The following is an 18,451-nucleotide window of genomic DNA, read 5'->3' on the forward strand; positions in this document are numbered from 1 at the left end:
GAGAAGATAAAAATGATAGCATAGCTCCCAAAATGCACACACATAGCAAAATCAGTTCTAGCAAAGAATTTCACTCAAAGATGTGCTAGAAGCTGTCTTGAACTTTATAATGTGAGGAAGTGGAGAAATGTCATATCTTTCTAGATACAGTAATAAAATCAAATTGTTTCTTGAAAATGTTACTTTGAAACAGAACAATGTTGTGTAAATGTTAGAAATAATCTTGATATAGTTGAAAGCAAAGAATTTCAGTGATTTCTTTGTAGTTGAAAAACAAATAAATCTAATATAATGTTAATCAGCAGGAGCATGTCTGAAATTATTCTTCAGGTACAAGAGTACATATAAAAAAGGTGCAGATGCCTAAGTGGAGAATGTTTGTTATATTTGCTACTGCATTCAGTATTAATTTTCAAAAGTATACAAACCAGTCTATTAAATCATTATACATGTTATAATTTCAGTGTGTGTTCATCCTATCCTAAATGTCACATAGTACCAGCCTGTATTACAGATAAACATTTAAAGGATGTGGCAGGATTTAGAGCTCAGAGGAGGTTTCCTTCAGTTGTATGGAGGTATGTTTGTATAATAGGTTTAATAAGTACTTTCAAGTGATTATAGGTTTAATAAGTACTTTCAAGTGATTATAGGTTTAATAAGTACTTTCAAGTGATTTATGCAAGTAATTATGGAACTTGTGTTTCCTCGTGCACTCAAACTAATTGCAGTGAAATTAACATTAGTGCAATGAAAAAGTGAATATTAGATATAAGTCAGAAACACTACTGAGTTCAATGTTACAAAATTGGAAGTTAGGCAAACAAAGTCAATGAAACTGACAAAATATTCATTGCAACATGTCTAAAAATTTAAATATGGAATTACAATACTAATGTTTTTTTTTCGTCCTTATAAAAATTTTTAAAAGTGCATTTATATCTTGCATTATTAAAGTAAAATTTTACAAATTTTGTAGAGACCAGAGGAATGGTGCAGTGTTAGTTAGATGTAGCCAGCCTGAATTAGGTTGGTTAGGATGGAGGAGTACAGAGGATGAAAAAATGTTAGAATCTGTTCCTATAGCTTGTTCACAGAACCCAGGAACTTATACCAAGTATCCTGGTATAAATGATGATTCATCTGGCTCTGAGTCTGGTTCACAGAATGGAGGTAGGTAACATGTTCACAGAACCCAGGAACTTATACCAAGTATCCTGGTATAAATGATGATTCATCTGGCTCTGAGTCTGGTTCACAGAATGGAGGTAGGTTACCTGTTGAGAGAACCAAGGATTTATTTCAATATAATTTAGAATCCAAGTCAGGTTCACACAAAGGAGGCACTTATTGATCATAGAATCCATAACTTGTTATCAGCAATGATTAAATAGGCTCTTAGATGTATTCAAATAATGAAGAACTTAGTTTATTCACAATACCCAGAAACTTATACCAAATATCCCGGTACAAATGATAATTGTTCAGGGTTTCTATCAGGTTCACAGAAGGAAGATGCATATCAGTTGACTGCTATACAGAGTTCTATCTTGTTCACAGAATGGAAATGTCAGTGATTTTAGAACTTACTTTAAATACTTTTGATCCCTGTTCACAAAATAGATGTACATAAATGTGTGTATAGCTTGTACCTGTATGTGAACAAAACTTACTTTAATTGAAGAATATGTTTAATTTTGTAACAATGAAAATAGGATGGCAGATATTTATTGATTTACAATTCAATCATATATGTATTTGTAACTTGCTGCAAAATATAGGTACTAGTCCAAATTGAAAATTTGAGAAATGCCACATCAATTGATGAATAAAGTGATTTGCAATATTTAAAAAAGAAAATGGAATATGTATTGTACATGTATTGTTTTAATCGCAGATGTAGGAAGTGACATGAATACAGAGAATAAAAAGATGATTATAATGGACTGTAGATCTTACAGTGCCGCTGTGGCCAACAGGGCCAAAGGAGGAGGTGTGGAGTGTGCAGGTAATGTCCTAACGTAAACACAAGAAATCATTTACATTTTCATGTGGGGTAAATGTTCAGAATTGTACATGTTTTATTTGATTCTCTTAAATACTTTAACATAATAAAAACTGAAGACAACACTTTATAAATTTCATGCGTCAGAAGCGCTTTTCTGGATTTACCTTCATCAGGAACGCTCAAAGCCGAATATTTGAAAGCCAAGAATGTATAAGAAACGAAACAGTTAAAGAACTATATGACCAAAGGGGACCTAAATATAATAGCCAAATCCATCTAAGGTCAAATTTGCATGAGGAAGTTGAAATCTTAGTTTCTTAATAATTTCTGAATTCATAAACGGAAATTTTAGAAAGGTTTGTTATAAATCTTGTCAGTGCCAAAGTACCAACTACTGAAATGATAAAACCCTCAGGGACTGATAGTCCACCAGCAAAGGTTTCAACTTAGTTCTGTACAAAATGAAAACATCACTTTATTAATTTCATGCATTATATTTATTAGGTATTAAAATAGAATTTGTGGAAGTAAGTAAATGTTTACAAAATTGAAAGATATTTTCTAATGAATTAAGTAATACTTCATGACTAGGTAGCATTATTAAAAATCGGAAATGAACATACCAATAGATCATATTTATTATTTTCAGAGTATTACCAGAATTCTGAGATACAGTTTATGAATTTGGCCAACATCCATACTATACGTAAAAGTTATGTTGCTTTGAGAGCTTTGTGTAGTGGTGGTGCTGATCAACCAAAGTAAGTAAAACAACTTTCATACCAAGTTTCAATAAGCATAGGGTAGTATAACAATACACCTTATCGCTATTTAGTCCAATCAGGAAAAAAAACAGTCACTTATACAACTTCCTGTTTGGGTCAAGTCTTGCAAAAACAAAGGTCATCAGTAATGAGCTAAGGAAGGAAAAAGTTTAGAAAGCAAACATTTTGAAACTTTTATAGATTATGATCCACTTTTTTAAAACACAAATTAAAGTAATAAAAATGCTTTCTTTAAAGTGTTTAGGATGGTTTAAACACTTCTCTTTGAAAAGTTTTATGCATAATACATTGTTTAAACAGTGCTCCGGATAGCTTCAACTGGATGAAAAAGTTTTGTAATTTTAGAACTTGTCCGGGATCCAGATTCGAATAAATAGCGATAAGGTGTATTTGTTGAGGTTGACTTTATTTCCTTTGCATTATCTAGATGTGCTGAAATGGTTTTAAATCATTCTGTTATTTGGTTACTGTGGATTCATTTATTTTTGTGATACCAATTTTCGTGGATTGAAGAAACATATATATTTTGTGAATATTTGAGTTGTTGGATTTGCCAAAGTGTGCATACAAGACTATATATTTGGTCATTTTTCTTTTGTTAGCCACGGTGTTGTCAGTTTATTTTCGATTTATGAGTTTGAATGTCCCATGGGTATCTTTCGCCTCCCTTTTGTATTCGTTGTACTTTTAATTCGTGGTTCATTTATACCCATGAAATCCACGAAAACTGATATCCCATGAATATAAATGAATTCACAGTATATAGGACATAATTCAAAGTTAACTTGCAATTTTTCTAAATTTTTTCTTCTAATATCTATTACATTGGTTGATGAGTTTCCAATAGCAAAGGAGTTTTTATGGTGAATCTCCTGTGAACAGATCTAGAGTACATAATCTGGAAATACTAAAGCTGCAATAACTTTAAATGTACAGTTGTTATTATAACTGGTTTCAGATTTCTGATTAAGTCATGCACCATCTGTTTTATGTTACTGTTTTTATTACAGTTGGTTATCAACTTTAGAGACTACCAAATGGTTTACCTATCTAAGTGCCATACTGAAGTCAGCTCTAGTGGCTGTTAACTCTATTGATAAGGAAGGGAAACCTGTACTGGTTCACTGTTCTGATGGCTGGGATAGAACCACACAGATTATAGCCTTAACAGAACTACTACTGGATCCTTATTATAGGACGTTAGAGGTTTGTAAAAACATAAACTGTTTGCTTGGAATTGATATAATGAATATTTTTCTGTGGGATTCATAAAATAGTTTGAGTTGTTATAACAATGTATCCACCATGCATAAATTGAAATAATTTTGAATGATGAAAAAAAATGCCTCAAATTAGACAACAAAGGAATGGCATTTTTTTATTGTGCAAGAAAGATGTGTAATATAAGCTAAAAGCCAACTGTACCCAAAGTTTAAGATATTAGTTATAATTATTAGTTTAGAAAAGGAAAAAAAGGTTCCTATCATAATTTCAAAAATATGGTATGTATATTGTCATGATTTTCATCATTAATAAAATTACAAAATTAAATTGGAATAATTATATTGTTTTTAGGGATTTCAAGTATTAGTAGAGAGAGAATGGTTAGATTATGGACATAAGTTTGCTGATAGATGTGGTAATGGTATCAACACAGAAGATTTAAACGAGAGATGTCCTGTGTTTCTACAGTGGTTAGACTGTGTGTATCAACTCTACAAACAGTTCCCTTGTGCATTCCAGTTCAATGAAGCATATCTGGTAAGATTTTAAATAGAAGATGCATGATTAAATGGTGTACATTGGTATACTCCCTGCTCAAATTTGAGAGTGATTTACTGGATTACCTCGGTCTCTATGTGCATCATCTGTCAGTTACATTTTCACATCAACTATAAGTAGCTTCTCGAAATAAGACATTTAAGTTTCATCTGGTTATGGTAGACCCAATATATATGACACTCTTCAGTTCCTTAAATTTCCTACTTCCTGTTTGACTAAATCTTATATCTTTAAAATGGCATGGACATACATGTACTAGTAAATGATTTTTTTATGAGCAAATACAAGACATACCTGCTTGATTTATTAGTGAAGGGGTATTATTAGTGAGCTCACAATGCATCAAGTTGTAGCTGCAAAACAAAAAGATGAATGAAGCAGATATAAGACTGACTTCTATAAACACCATAAACATGAACAATACTAAGAGCATTTGTAACAAATAATGAAATGTGGAAAGTTAACAAATAGCATGCTGCTGATCTGCCTTCACAAAAGGATCTGGCAAAATAGACTCAAAAACCTGTTAAAAAAAATCTTTCTTTCGTTCAATAATGCATAAAAATCTTTCATTTGTCAATTTTTTTTTCAATTTCAATTAATTATTCAGCCTCAGCACTTAAAAACAATGTACACCTTAAAATCTTCATTCTGTTCCTTGTTTAGAACAGAAAAGTGATGAAATAAAATAATCAAGCCTGAGGTCAAAACAATTTTGTTTATACTCAATGTATCATTGACAATGTTTTATTTTGACAGGTAAAGTTGATGCAGCATACCTATTCTCATTTGTTTGGTACATTCCTCTGTAACAACACTCGGGAAAGGGAAGCCAACCAGCTCAATCTTAGAACAGCTTCTGTATGGTCGCTACTCAACAACAAAAATAATAAATTTACAAATCATCTATACTGCCCATCTCTAGAACAACAGGTAAGAAATACAGTTTCATCACAAACTTAAAACACCATCTCCATTATTGGTTCTCTTTTACAAGAATTATCAATTTTCAAATTGCATGTACCTATACACTCCATTGTTGTCCATCTCGATCACAATATGAAAATTAGAATGAAAGGAAATGTGGAGTTTATGTCAATGAGACAGCAAGTCAACAACAAAACACAATTTCAAAGAAAGATTTTAGAGTTAATTTAGTCGTAATAGCTGCTTTAATTCGGAAACTTGCTCTTTCTCGTAAGTTACGTTACACGGTCTCAGTGTCCTTAAAAATTATTTATTGACTATCATATTGTCCAAAACAGTAAATATTCAAATAATACAAACACCATTTCTGAAAGGATTAATAATATGCAATAGGATTGGACCGGTAGCAGTAACAGTTATTTTGAAAAAGTACTTCTGATACATAAAAAGGGTAAGAGGAATTAACTAAAACAAATGACAGTACAACAGATCACCATAATAACTATAAACACTAGATTCCTTTGTTTGTGCACCACCCCTTTCATCAATCTAGACCATATGTTGTATAAGTATCAGTATTCAATGTGATTAAGTTGCAAAGTTTAAAAAAAAAACTACAACAAAACATCAATTTTCACTTTAAAAAAAAAAAAATAATTTACACTTTCGTATTGACCCAAAAAAGACTAAGAAATACTGAAGTGTCAATATGACATTAATGTAGCCCAAAAAACCAATATTAACTTTTTTTTTCATTGACAGGTGTTGTATCCATCATACAATGTGAGAAGTCTACAGCTTTGGGCATCAGTATATCTATCAAATAATTTATCAAGGACAAGTTCTGAAGATTTATCTGTGGACAAACAGGAACAAGAGCCTTCTTGTATGACTTGTAATTTACAAAAAACTAGGTCATGTGAAAATCTTTTGGCCAATCAGGAGGCTCCAGTTCCCAGTCCAAGTCGACGCAAAAGTGATCCTAGCATTGCACTAGAAAATTTTGATCAGGCTGTTCATCAGACCAAAGATACAGGTCATCATGCCCTGTCAGATTTCAAAGATATTTCTGATAGGCGAGACTTGAACGATTCCAAAATACCAAAAAGTATTCCACTAGAAAATGGACATGGACCTTTGATGGTAAATGGACTGGTTACAAATGGAAATAGTAATGACCTAAATAAAAGTGATAACTTAGATAATCAGATTTTAGTGAATGGACATTCTGAATTGACTCCTGACTGTGATGATAAACTAGGTAAAAACATTGTTCAGAATGGACATATGAACGGAAATACTTCCGATTCAGACAACGAAAGTAGTGGAAGTCCAGTTAGGACATTAGTCAAAACAAATAGTGAAAAAACATTAAGTGATAAAAATGGAATTGAAAGCTCAACAGATACTTTAGTTGATGAAAATGATTTGTCAAAAATTAATGGACGACTTAAAATAGTGTCGAGGAGTGTAGAAAACTTAATCCCTGCCAAAACAGCGATAGGCAAATTAAAATCATTAGAAAGCAGTTCTACGATAAGCACGAGTACGAGTGAAATAAGTAATTCCAGTATTGAATTATCAGGTTCTACTGATGGAGACAATCTGCGTAACCTTACATGTTTACTGCATCAATCAAATGCTCTGAAGTTGTCGTATAAAACCAATGGCTGTGTCAAACAATTAACTAATGGGTCGTTGTCTCCTAACAGATTATATCCTACTCCAGCTAGTTCTAGAACTCCTAATTCTACATGTCCGCCTACACCCGGAGCTGATAGTAAGGTAAAATACTGATATTCATGGTCTACTAGTTATTATGGTAGAAGTTTTTCGTAAATCTCCGATATTTTATATGGATAGCATTAGGGCTGTTCCAAAATTGATCATAGTGGGCAGGATGGGAGGCACTCAAATTAATTAACTGTGAGTGGTTTCATTTTCCTTATAATTTTTAATTAATTTAAGTAAAATGAAAGTTTTGTTTTATGGGTGGTTGGGGTCTCATAAAAGTGCAACCCATGCACTCCCAACCCCCACCATTTAATTCTGAAACAGCCCTTAAACATTTTGTATTCCCATAGTCAAAGTAGCCATGTAAAAAATATTTAATATTATATTAACAATCAAATCAGTAACAAAAGAAATGTTCTATGAACATTTCAAAAATAGTCAGACAACTCTTTTTATCTGATTCTTTGCCAACATTTTCACTGCACCTATACCTATACAAACTAAACATGTTAGACACAAAAACAGAAACTTCTTGTACATGTTGTACTCATTTTAGAATGTCAATTGAAAGTAAACTTTAAAAATATTTCCATAAAACAACTTTACAAAACTGCTCAGTAAAGATCAGAACATATTGTATTGTTTGGTATGTGATTTCAAAATTTTAATCAAATACTGAAAATCTAGAAATTATTCATGTTATTGTCATGTTTTTCCTTCACAAAATTTATGTAATTGCATATATAAGGTAAATCTCACATTTCTACCAGTAATTAGTGATGCTCAATAATAAGTGCATGCATTAATTTCTGAATTTACAGTAAGAAGTGAAATCATTAAAGTAGGTTAATGTTTTTATGCCCCGCCGTAGCAGAGAGGCATTAAGATTTACCCTTGTCCGTCCGTCTGTCTGTACCTCCGTACGTACTTCCCAAAGTTGGTTTCCGTTCTCTAACTTTAGTTTGCCTAGTTTGCCTCAACCAAATGTTATCAGTTATGAAACTTATACACACTGCTTATTACCACAAAACACAGATCAAGTTTGAATTTTGGTGGTGTCACTTTAACCGTTCTAGAGTTATGCCCCTTTAAAATTGGAAAAATTGCTGAATTTTTCATTTCTATTCTCTAACTTTTAGTTTTCCTCAACCAAATGTTATGAAACTTATACACAATGCTTATTACCACAAAATACAGATAAATCTTGAATTTTGGTGGTGTCACTTTAACCGCTCCAGAGTTATGTGGGTATACATGCTATATGCCCATTTACAAATGTAAAATTTATGAATTTTTACTTATGATTCTCCAATCTAAGTTTACTGCAACCAAATGTTATGAAACTATACACAATGCTTATTACCACAAAATACAGATCAACTTTGAAATTTGGTGGCGTCACTTTTACTGGTCTAGAGTTATGCCCCTTTACAAATGGAAAAATTTCAGAATTTTTCGTTTTTGTTCTCTAACTTAAATTTGCCTCAACCAAATGTTATGAAACTTATACGCAATACTTATTACCACAAAAATTAGATCAAGTACAAATTTGGATAGCGTCACTTTTACCGTTCTTCAGTTTTGTCCCTTCAAAACTTTATATGATATGCAAGCGGGGGGCTTCATCTGTGTCCCATGGACACATTCCCCTTTTATTTTTTATCATTGCAAAAATAGCAGTGTTTTCGAAAAGTGGTAGATGAAAGGTTTTTACCCTAATTTTGCAAAGGACCGACAAAATTTTGGTATTTTACAATAGAAATAATAGTCAATGATAGTGAGGACCAGCACAATTTCTTCAAGAACCACCAGGAAAAAATAGATTTCAAGGACTTTAAAATCACAGTTATATTAAAACCACGCAATGATATGCCAACATATATATCATATACAGTCTACATGAGGCAATACTTTTCCTCAATACAAATTTCTAGAGTTTGACCATTTACCACTGAAAATACGAATCATTATTATTTGAATGATTTGTTTTTAGTCAACGACAGAATCGCACATCCATAGACAGTTAAATGGTATCAGTCGCTATCTTGACGTTGATGGATTGACAATCTTCAATGAACCTGTACAACAAAGAATGTTACAGGTGAAGTCTGACTTCGAACGACAGATTCAGCTTCTGACATCACAGCTGGAGGAGACAAGAGCTGCATTGATACACCATGCCTCAGCATGTAATGGGGCAGGCAGATGTTTGTTAGACAATTTTAGAGATGACTTGGTGAGTATAAGTAAAGGTTAGAAGGTTTGGTTTTTTATAAAGCAGGGAGATTTTAAGTGCTTGTAACAACAATTTCATGCTTATTATCTCATCAAAGGCCTTATTTTATGACTTTGGTGGGTTTTTTTGTCTTTTTTTTCTATTGTGGAATATTTCTGGAATAAACTGCTGTACGGTTCCCTATGATTGCTTACATTCACTTCATTTGATCTTGGGTGGATAGTTGTCTCATTGGCAGTCATACCACATCTCCTTATTATACCCCACGCAACGTCAGTCCGTCTGTCAGTCCGTCAGTCCTGTTTCTTGTCATCGCAACTCCTCTCAAACCACCCAACAGAATTTCACGAAACCTTTTTAGATAATAATGACATACTATGTAGTTGTGCATATCAACAGGAAATTGCGATTCAATTTTTTTTCTAGGAGTTACGTATACGCCCCTTTGAACTTATTTACTTTAATGTACTACTGCAACAGTTTTTCATCGCAACTCCTCTGAAACCACACAACAGAATTTGGATGAACCTTTTTAGATAATAAGGACATACTATGTAGTTGTGCATATCGACAGGAAATTACGATTCAATTTTTTTTCTAGGAGTTACACCCTTTGAACTTATTTGCTTCAATGTACTACTGCAACAGTTTGTCATCACAACTCCTCTCAAACCACACAACAGAATTTCATGAAACTTTGTAAATAATAAGGACATACTATGTAGTTGTGCATATTGACAGGATATTATGATTCATTTTTTTTTCTTATACAATTTTTTTTTTTCTTACACTTATTTTATTTCTCCAATGACAATGTGGGGACGTGGGGTATGTGAGCGCGCTCACTAAGCTTCTTTAATTTTTTTATTCATAGGGTATGCTCAAGACCAAAGTTTAAAAACTTAAAATACAAAGAATGAAAAAAAAAAAAAAAAACTCAAGTTCATAATTAGAACAGCTTAACACCTAGATTAAGCTCACTGTAAATTTACAGAAAAAATATATCATTAAATTCATGTCAATGATATGACAGGATGAGCATTCAAATGATAAAACAATTATTTAAGATTTGACTGGTAACATTTATAACATAAACATGATATTTTCCTCACACTTTTCTCAAAAACTACAAAATGACTTCATATTTGGTCAGTGATGAGTTGTTATGTGTGCCACCTTTTCGAATCTGTCATAAACCTACTTCCTGTTTCGAAACTTTAAATAACCATGATTATGAATGTGGGTATTCTAAGACAACTGTTATATTTTAGGGTGAATTTATGTTCACATCGTATTTTCATCTTATAGAAATTTTAACTATGCCGATTTGTATTGAAATATAGTTGATGTCACCAGATTCAAATGGAGAGATGAATTCCTTAGGAGGCTGTAGTAATGCGTCAGATGTAAGCTGGGAACAGCTGGACGAATCAGATGCTAAGATTGTTAAATGGGTTCCTGACTATGTGGCTACACATTGTGCTGGATGTACTGTAGGATTTAATATCATGAAGAGGAAACATCACTGCAGGTAAACATTGGCATTATATAATTTATAGCTTGATCATAGGTATAGTAAGATTTACAGCTCAGGGCTCTTCCATTAAAACACACATGGTAAAAAATAGACATATTTACACTTGTATGCAAATTTGTCCACCATTACATAAAATCACGCAAGTTCCCATCACAATTCAAAAAAATTCGCATCAAAATCAATAAGTGATAGTTGCTTGATGTCAGAAGGTTATTCAGAGACAAAATTCAGATAAAACGGTAAACATGTTTATGAAATGCAATTGTTCATTACTGGAACATTGGAGGGAAGAGAAATATGGTATTATAATTAAATATTTAATATTTGAAAATGAAATTTTAAGATAGTTGTTTGTCAATGTATATATATATATTAAAAAGTGAATATTCATGTGACACAATTAGCTCTTATTAATATTATTGGCTGCTATCCCTGTCTATGTAATTCGGTGCAGCTGGTGTTTAAAAGATTAAAATGAATGATGCAAGTACAAAGTATGTTATATTATACAGACTCGTAAACACTGTATAGTAAATGTAAGTAAAAAAATGTGATGCCACATTAGCTTTTTATAGCTTAAGGTATTCTTGACTTCTGTGCTAGAATAGTCTCACCCTCTCCCCTTCCGCCCAAAAAAAATCCTTATTAGATCAAGTGCTTTAGTGACTTTTTTTATAAATACTTTGATGGCTTAATATTACTGTAAATTCAGAATTTTTTGCAATGCTTTTATGATGGGATCGGTATGGCAATGTTTAGAATTACTATTAAACAAATTTTGTCTTATTCCTATGCTACATTTTCTGAAATTTAAATAATTAGTATTATAGGAAAACAAAGGATATGGGGTATCCATCCATGACACAAAATCAGTACATGCACAGCAAAAATCACACAAAAAGGAAAGGAACAGCACTTTGGTTGCTGTTATAGTATTACCTTTTTTTCTGTAGATAAACAATCGTTATAATGAAGCAATGATTGCGGTATTTAAAAAATTTCAAATATGGTTGTTTTGTTCTTGATGTATAAATGTGGAGGTTACGGTTACACACTTTAAGTTATTTTCAGATGGTTAAGTGGTAGAGGACTAAAAATGCATAGAAATAGAAGACAAAACAGTATGATCTTCACATTGCCTTTTTTCTTGATACTTCTATGATTGTATATTACTGTATATCTTATGTATTGTAAGTCTTGAGATTTTATAGATAATATCATGTTTTACTGAGGGTCTCGAATAAGACCCTCATTACACAAATTATTCCAAGATGGTTTTTTGTCGAGCCTTCGACTTTTGTCGAAAAAGCGAGACATAGCGATCCTACATTCCGTCGGCGTCGTCGTCGGCGGCGTCCACAAATATTCACTCTGTGGTTAAAGTTTTTGAAATTTTAATAACTTTCTTAAACTATCCTGGATTTCTACCAAACTTGGACAGAAGCTTGTTTATGATCATAAGATTATATTCAAAAGTAAATTTTGTAAAAAAAAAATTCCATTTTTTCCGTATTTTACTTATAAGTGGACTTAGTTTTTCTGCCAGTTAACATTACATTCGCTCTGTGGTTAAAGTTTTTAAAATTTCAATAACTTTCTAAAACTATCCTAGATTTCTACCAAACTTGGAAAGAAGCTTGTTTATGATCATAAGATAGTATCCAGAAGTAAATTTTGTAAAAAAAAAATTCCATTTTTCCGTATTTTACTTATAAATGGACTTAGTTTTTCTGCCAGGAAACATTACATTCACTCTGTGGTTAAAGTTTTTGAAATTTCAATAACTTTCTTAAACTATCCTGGATTTATACCAAACTTGGAAAGAAGCTTGTTTATGATCATAAGATAGTATCTAGAAGGAAATTTTGATAAAATTTTGTTCATTTTTTCTGTATTTTACTTATAAATGGACTTAGTTTTTCTTCCAGTCAACATTACATACATTCTGCAGTTTAAGTTTTTAAAACATTTATTAGATTCATAATTTAGCCTGGATTTTTACCAAACTTGGACAGAAGCTACTTACAATCAAAACATAGTATAGAGGGGAATATTTTTATTTATTTTTTTCTTCATTTTTGTTGAGCCTGCGATTAACACCAAAAGTAGGCGAGACACTGGGTTCCGCGGAACCCTTACGAATTTTTTTAATTTTTTTTCTGTTTCAGGAATTGTGGGAACATTTTCTGTCATGAATGTAGTAATAACTACACGCCTATCCCTCATCAGAACTTAGCTGGAGAGGAACGGGTCTGTTTTAAGTGCTTCAGTTTTCTTCAAAAACTACCATTTAATGGAATGATAGATGAAAGACCATTGGCTGCTGCTGCTTCCAACTGACTAATCAGAAACATTGGTACTAAAAGCTGAAAATGACTGTGAAAGCAAGAAAGATAACTTTCAGTTTCATTTTTTCTTGTAAAGATATTCAGTAACTTGTACTTATCTTTAGGGTTCAGTTTCTTCAATTAGAATTTACTTCAAATTTGTATATGATTTATTTATTTGTATGTGATTAAGAATATATCACAAATAATTTATTTTATTTAATTTCTAAAATCTGTATATATACCACTAAGTTTTGTTTAATGATTTCAGTGAGAAGAGAAACTCCTGTTTTTATGTGTAATTAACTATTTCAGTCTGCAGATGTCTGTTAAAGCAGCTTTGATTGATGAATTTTGACCAATGTGCTCCAAGTACATAAAATGGAGGAATATAAAATAAGCTATCTGAACCCATAGATAAAGTATGCCTTACTGTATATCACATCTAGTCTTTTAAGTTATATAAACAAAAATTGAGAATTATTTTTTTTGAATTTTATGTCTACTTTTGTTAACAAGGGCAAATTTGAATTTTGTATTTCCCTTGGTTTTTGATTCCATGAAATGGAAGAGTGGACTTTAAATGGATTGGATTACGTAGCTCAACTTATAATTAATTAAATCATTGTTAATGCCTCAACTAGGCTTTTAATTTAATGAATGTCATGCTTACAAAAAGAGGTGGTTGGCCAGTCATTACTTTCTGTGAGAATGTTTTATAGGTTTTTAATTTGAATAATTTTGATATAATGGTGTATTGCATTTTCACTTGAGGCAGTTCCATAATTTAATGTATGTGGGTTTGTTCGCTTTTCATTTTTAATTCCAGAAATGCATAAAATATTTTTTTTTTTCAAATTTCTGTAAAATAATTTAAAGATTTCTTGGGAACAACCACTCATCAATTATTAATTTTCAGGGACCTGACATCACAACAATTTCTGGAATAGAATCTTTTTTTGGATACACCAAATTCACAGTATGCCATTTTTTTGTTGAAAAATTTATCAAAATAGCAAATTAAGAAAAATATTCTGTATATTTTCAAAAAGTTTCATCACTTGCTTAGATATAGATTGATCATGATAAATGTTTTGTTTTATGTGTAAGAACTTTGACAATTATGGGACAACCTTAAATTGCTAAAACATGATAGCTCCTAGAAATTCATTAACCTTGAAACAACTATTTTTTCCATATCTCAAAAATTGGTATTCACAAATTGAAATAAATAACAGTAAAAAATTGTTAACACATTTTGTATCCAGAATAGTTACCTTAAAATAAATCCTAAGAAAAAAGCCTCTTTAAACATGAATGATCAGTCTTCTTTAATAAGAGATGATATATATCCCTGTTTTAAATTGGAATTCCATAAACCCTTTCTCCAGTTTTCATCAAACTTACTATAATATAGCAAGATTTTAAAGCGTAGATTGTATTAAAGTTTAAATCCTATATTTGTAGTCATAATAATACACTGTAACTAGAACATGTAGTTCACGTGAAATTTGAAAAATAAAAAAATAAAATGCAAGTGGAGACAAATTTGGAAAAAAAAATTTCTCATTAAACATGGAAAATGAAGGAAAATTTAGAATAAAAAAAATTCTGTTATATCAGTAAAAAGAGATTATTTGATGTAATCTTTTGTACAAATAGCGATGAAACAGTACATATATTGGAAGTATTTGAAATTTACAACCACAAATTTTTGTTCTTTAGCTTTTGTTCCATTCGACTTTTTATTTGATTCCAGATTTGTCTCGGAAAACTATTTTTAACTCTTGAATATTCCTAAAACATAATGCTATATAGTTCTTTTACCTATGAAATGAAAATGATTAAAGATTGAACGTAAACAAAAATCTATATGTGAGCTGCATCAGATAGAAATCTACCTTATGCAAATGAATATCAATACATCTGTTTTACTCTGGGTTGAAAAAATCTCTATGCATTTTTAACTCTTGAATATTCCTAAAACATAATGCTATATAGTTCTTTTACCTATGACATCAAAATGATTAAAGATTGAATGTAAACAAAAATCTATATGTGAGCTGCATCGGATAGAAATCTACCTTATGCAAATGAATATCAATACATCTGTTTTACTCTGGGTTAAAAAAATCTCTATGCATTTTTAACTCTTGAATATTCCTAAAACATAATGCTATATAGTTCTTTTACCTATGACATGAAAATGATTAAAGATTGAACGTAAACAAAAATCTATATGTGAACTGCATCGATAGAAATCTACCTTATGCAAATGAATATCAATACATCTGTTTTATTCTAGGTTGAAAAAATCTCTATGCAAAATCTGTTACTGTTGATTTGATATAAGAACCATACAAACCAGACACAAATTCATCTGTTCATTTCGTATTTGAATGTTCCAAAATAAGTCAAAGTATTATACACGTACATATAAACATGCTCTTGCATAAGGTTGATTTCTATCCAACACAGCTCATGTCATAAGGTACAAAGGGCTTTTATGCTTTACTTATTTGTGTCATAGGGTTGCTCTCCATAGATGTAAAACTCATTTATAATATATTAAAAAATGACCACCTAATTTTTATGCACAATTTTAACAGCATAATTTTACAAACTTCATATAAAAATAACACACCTAAATGTGAATTGAAGAGGCATATATATTTACAAATAAAGATTAATTGCTTAGTTTTGGATTAAACCCTAATTGTAAATGATATATATCCACTTACAAACATTCCTTTTTCCATGTTTTTGTTTGTTTTTTTAAATTCAAGTGCTACATACATATACATAATGTTTTCATTGACTTTATTTTATGTGTTTTATATATTCTACAAAGACAAGCACCTGTAATTGCCATAAGTATTTTTAGATTTGGTTTGGTACTAGCAACTTTAGCATTGAAATGATATTACGGTTTTGATGCATTGTCAGAATGACCTTCCAATTTTATTTTTTTTTGCTTCCATTAAGTTCCATGATTTTTTTTTAAAAGAGCAAAACTTACAGTAATTTTTAGAAAACAGAGGGGTAAATTTTCTACACATTTTAAAATTTTTTAAGTCACAGTCTTCTTTGATTGAAAACAATGAACTTGAAACTAGAGTTATGATTGACACAGTAATGATTTGTGATATGATTTTGTAAGCTGACAGATCTTGTTATTAAATGTTATAAACAGCTGCTGTTTTTTTCATTTCCTAATTCTGTGATAAAAAAAAAATTGACTCGTTATAACCCCTGCAAAAAAATATTGGGGTTATATTACCTGATCTGTCTGTCCAGCTTCTGGTCTGGGGCATATGTGTTGTACCATAAAATTGGTATGCAGATGCATCATGGGAAGATGGTGTGTCACATACCAAAATAAGTTCATATTGACCTTTGATCCCTATGAAAGGATAACCTATTCTGATTCACATTCAGGGAGTAAATGTTGTACCATAGAACTTAGGTTGACCAAAGTCACATACTAAAGTCAGGTCACTGTTACCTTAACTTTGACCTTTAATCCCTGCCATAGTAAGCTCATTTTAGAAGTTTTCTGTTATCAACAAGGAAAGGAATCCCATTAATTCAAACTCACATTTTGGAAAGTTGAGTCCAGAACTCGTTATAATAAATGCGAGCACTGATTTCAGAATTAACAGTAAACAAACCTGGGACTTTGTTCCTGAGTCAATATAATTTTGTCAGATTGACATATTTAAACTGAATTTCAATATACCCTGGTACTGCCGTGCAAAACTAAAATGCATGTGATTGGGGTATTAGTCCCGTTATGCAGACAACTCTAGATTTAGTGGATATTTTTTGTGGATTTAAAGTGATCTTGATAATGCAAACAAACGAACTAGCACACAATTTTATTTAGGGGCCAGCTGAGGACCACCTCCGGGTGCGGGATTTTCTTGCTGCATTAAAGACCCATTGGTGGCCTTCGGCTGTTGTCTGCTCTTTGGTCAGGTTGTTGTCTCTGACATATTCCCCATTTCCATTCTCAATTTTATAAAGTATATCCTATGAAGAAAAAGATTAATTTTAATGTCTTTTGAAAGAGTTTCAAGAAAGAAAACGGAATAACAATAGAAATAGAACATAACTATAAAGAAAATAGAGGATACAGAGTTTCCAAAAGTGCAGAAGAATGAATAGGCAAAGACTTGGTTTTCTCATTTGAATCGTTACCGGTATACATTTTGTCAAGTCTCCTACTTTATAGCTGACTATACAGTATGGGTATTTGATACAGTTACCTATAGTTCCTTACATCCACAACATTTGGACTCTGGTTGATAGTTTTCCATTGGCAATCATACCACATCCTGATATTTTTTATAAAGGATGAGAAACCACACAAAATAGTACATAGTAAAACAGTAGAGGTTAAATTGTCAAGCCTGGTTATTCATTTGATACCACAAAATTCATTTCTCTGGCCCTAGAATTAGTAATCTATGCTATATAACTACTGATTACAACTATTTTAAGAAATATAGGATAACTTAGTTTCGATGTCAGTTGAGCAGGTAAAGGATACCTCTAGTCCAGTGGACACCAACCGTGAAAATCATAAATGAGTCACGAAGGCAGTCATCTGTCTTCTGTTATTTGGTGATTTGTTGAGTTGCTGACTCATTGACATATACCCACGTATCCTGTTATTTATATAGAAACTGTAAACACTTGAGACTTAATAGCTTTGGAGAAAATAAACACCCACAAAAATAAAGAGTTATCTCCCCTAATACATCAAATTTGGAATGTTTGTTACAAATCCATATCTCTGTAGTGGTAAAACAAATTAAAACCATACTGGTCGATAAATATAGGTAAAAATAGTGCAATAAATTTTCTAATTTTACAGACAGCTTGCTAATTGTATAAAAATTATGTAACAGACGGAGATCAAAAGATAATCTTAATTGTGGACCCTTGAACTAGACTGATAGGAGAAATAATATTCAATAGTTTATAAACTAATCTATGTTGCTCTTGAATAGACAGTTGATTTGAAAATTTACCCACAAAAAATAAAAATTTTCAGATTACTGGCTGTATACGCATGTATATTTGTTTTAGTTCTCATCATTGATACCAGAA

At 31.4% G+C, this 18,451-nt stretch overlaps 1 protein-coding gene across 5 annotated transcripts in view; it reads left to right on the top strand.

Annotated features, from left to right (window-relative positions):
- LOC127712502 (myotubularin-related protein 3-like) overlaps window positions 1-16,529 on the top strand; it is a 38,328-nt gene extending 21,799 nt beyond the window's left edge. For 3 of the 5 annotated variants that reach the window (XM_052218975.1, XM_052218976.1, XM_052218977.1), the window contains exons 6-16: window positions 465-578; window positions 980-1,173; window positions 1,898-2,008; window positions 2,658-2,769; window positions 3,804-3,999; window positions 4,369-4,554; window positions 5,335-5,508; window positions 6,265-7,287; window positions 9,230-9,472; window positions 10,816-11,003; window positions 13,178-16,529. In XM_052218975.1, the coding sequence (XP_052074935.1) occupies window positions 465-578; window positions 980-1,173; window positions 1,898-2,008; window positions 2,658-2,769; window positions 3,804-3,999; window positions 4,369-4,554; window positions 5,335-5,508; window positions 6,265-7,287; window positions 9,230-9,472; window positions 10,816-11,003; window positions 13,178-13,349 (2,713 nt within the window). In that variant the 3' untranslated portion in view covers window positions 13,350-16,529. The remainder of the gene's footprint in view (window positions 1-464; window positions 579-979; window positions 1,174-1,897; window positions 2,009-2,657; window positions 2,770-3,803; window positions 4,000-4,368; window positions 4,555-5,334; window positions 5,509-6,264; window positions 7,288-9,229; window positions 9,473-10,815; window positions 11,004-13,177) is intronic. The other 2 variants (XR_007987104.1, XR_007987105.1) reach the window with 2 other exon arrangements.
- Window positions 16,530-18,451: the final 1,922 nt, after the last annotated feature.

The sequence above is a fragment of the Mytilus californianus genome, unplaced genomic scaffold (assembly GCF_021869535.1).
Source record: "Mytilus californianus isolate M0D057914Y unplaced genomic scaffold, xbMytCali1.0.p SCAF_8, whole genome shotgun sequence".
NCBI classification, from domain to species: domain Eukaryota; kingdom Metazoa; phylum Mollusca; class Bivalvia; order Mytilida; family Mytilidae; genus Mytilus; species Mytilus californianus.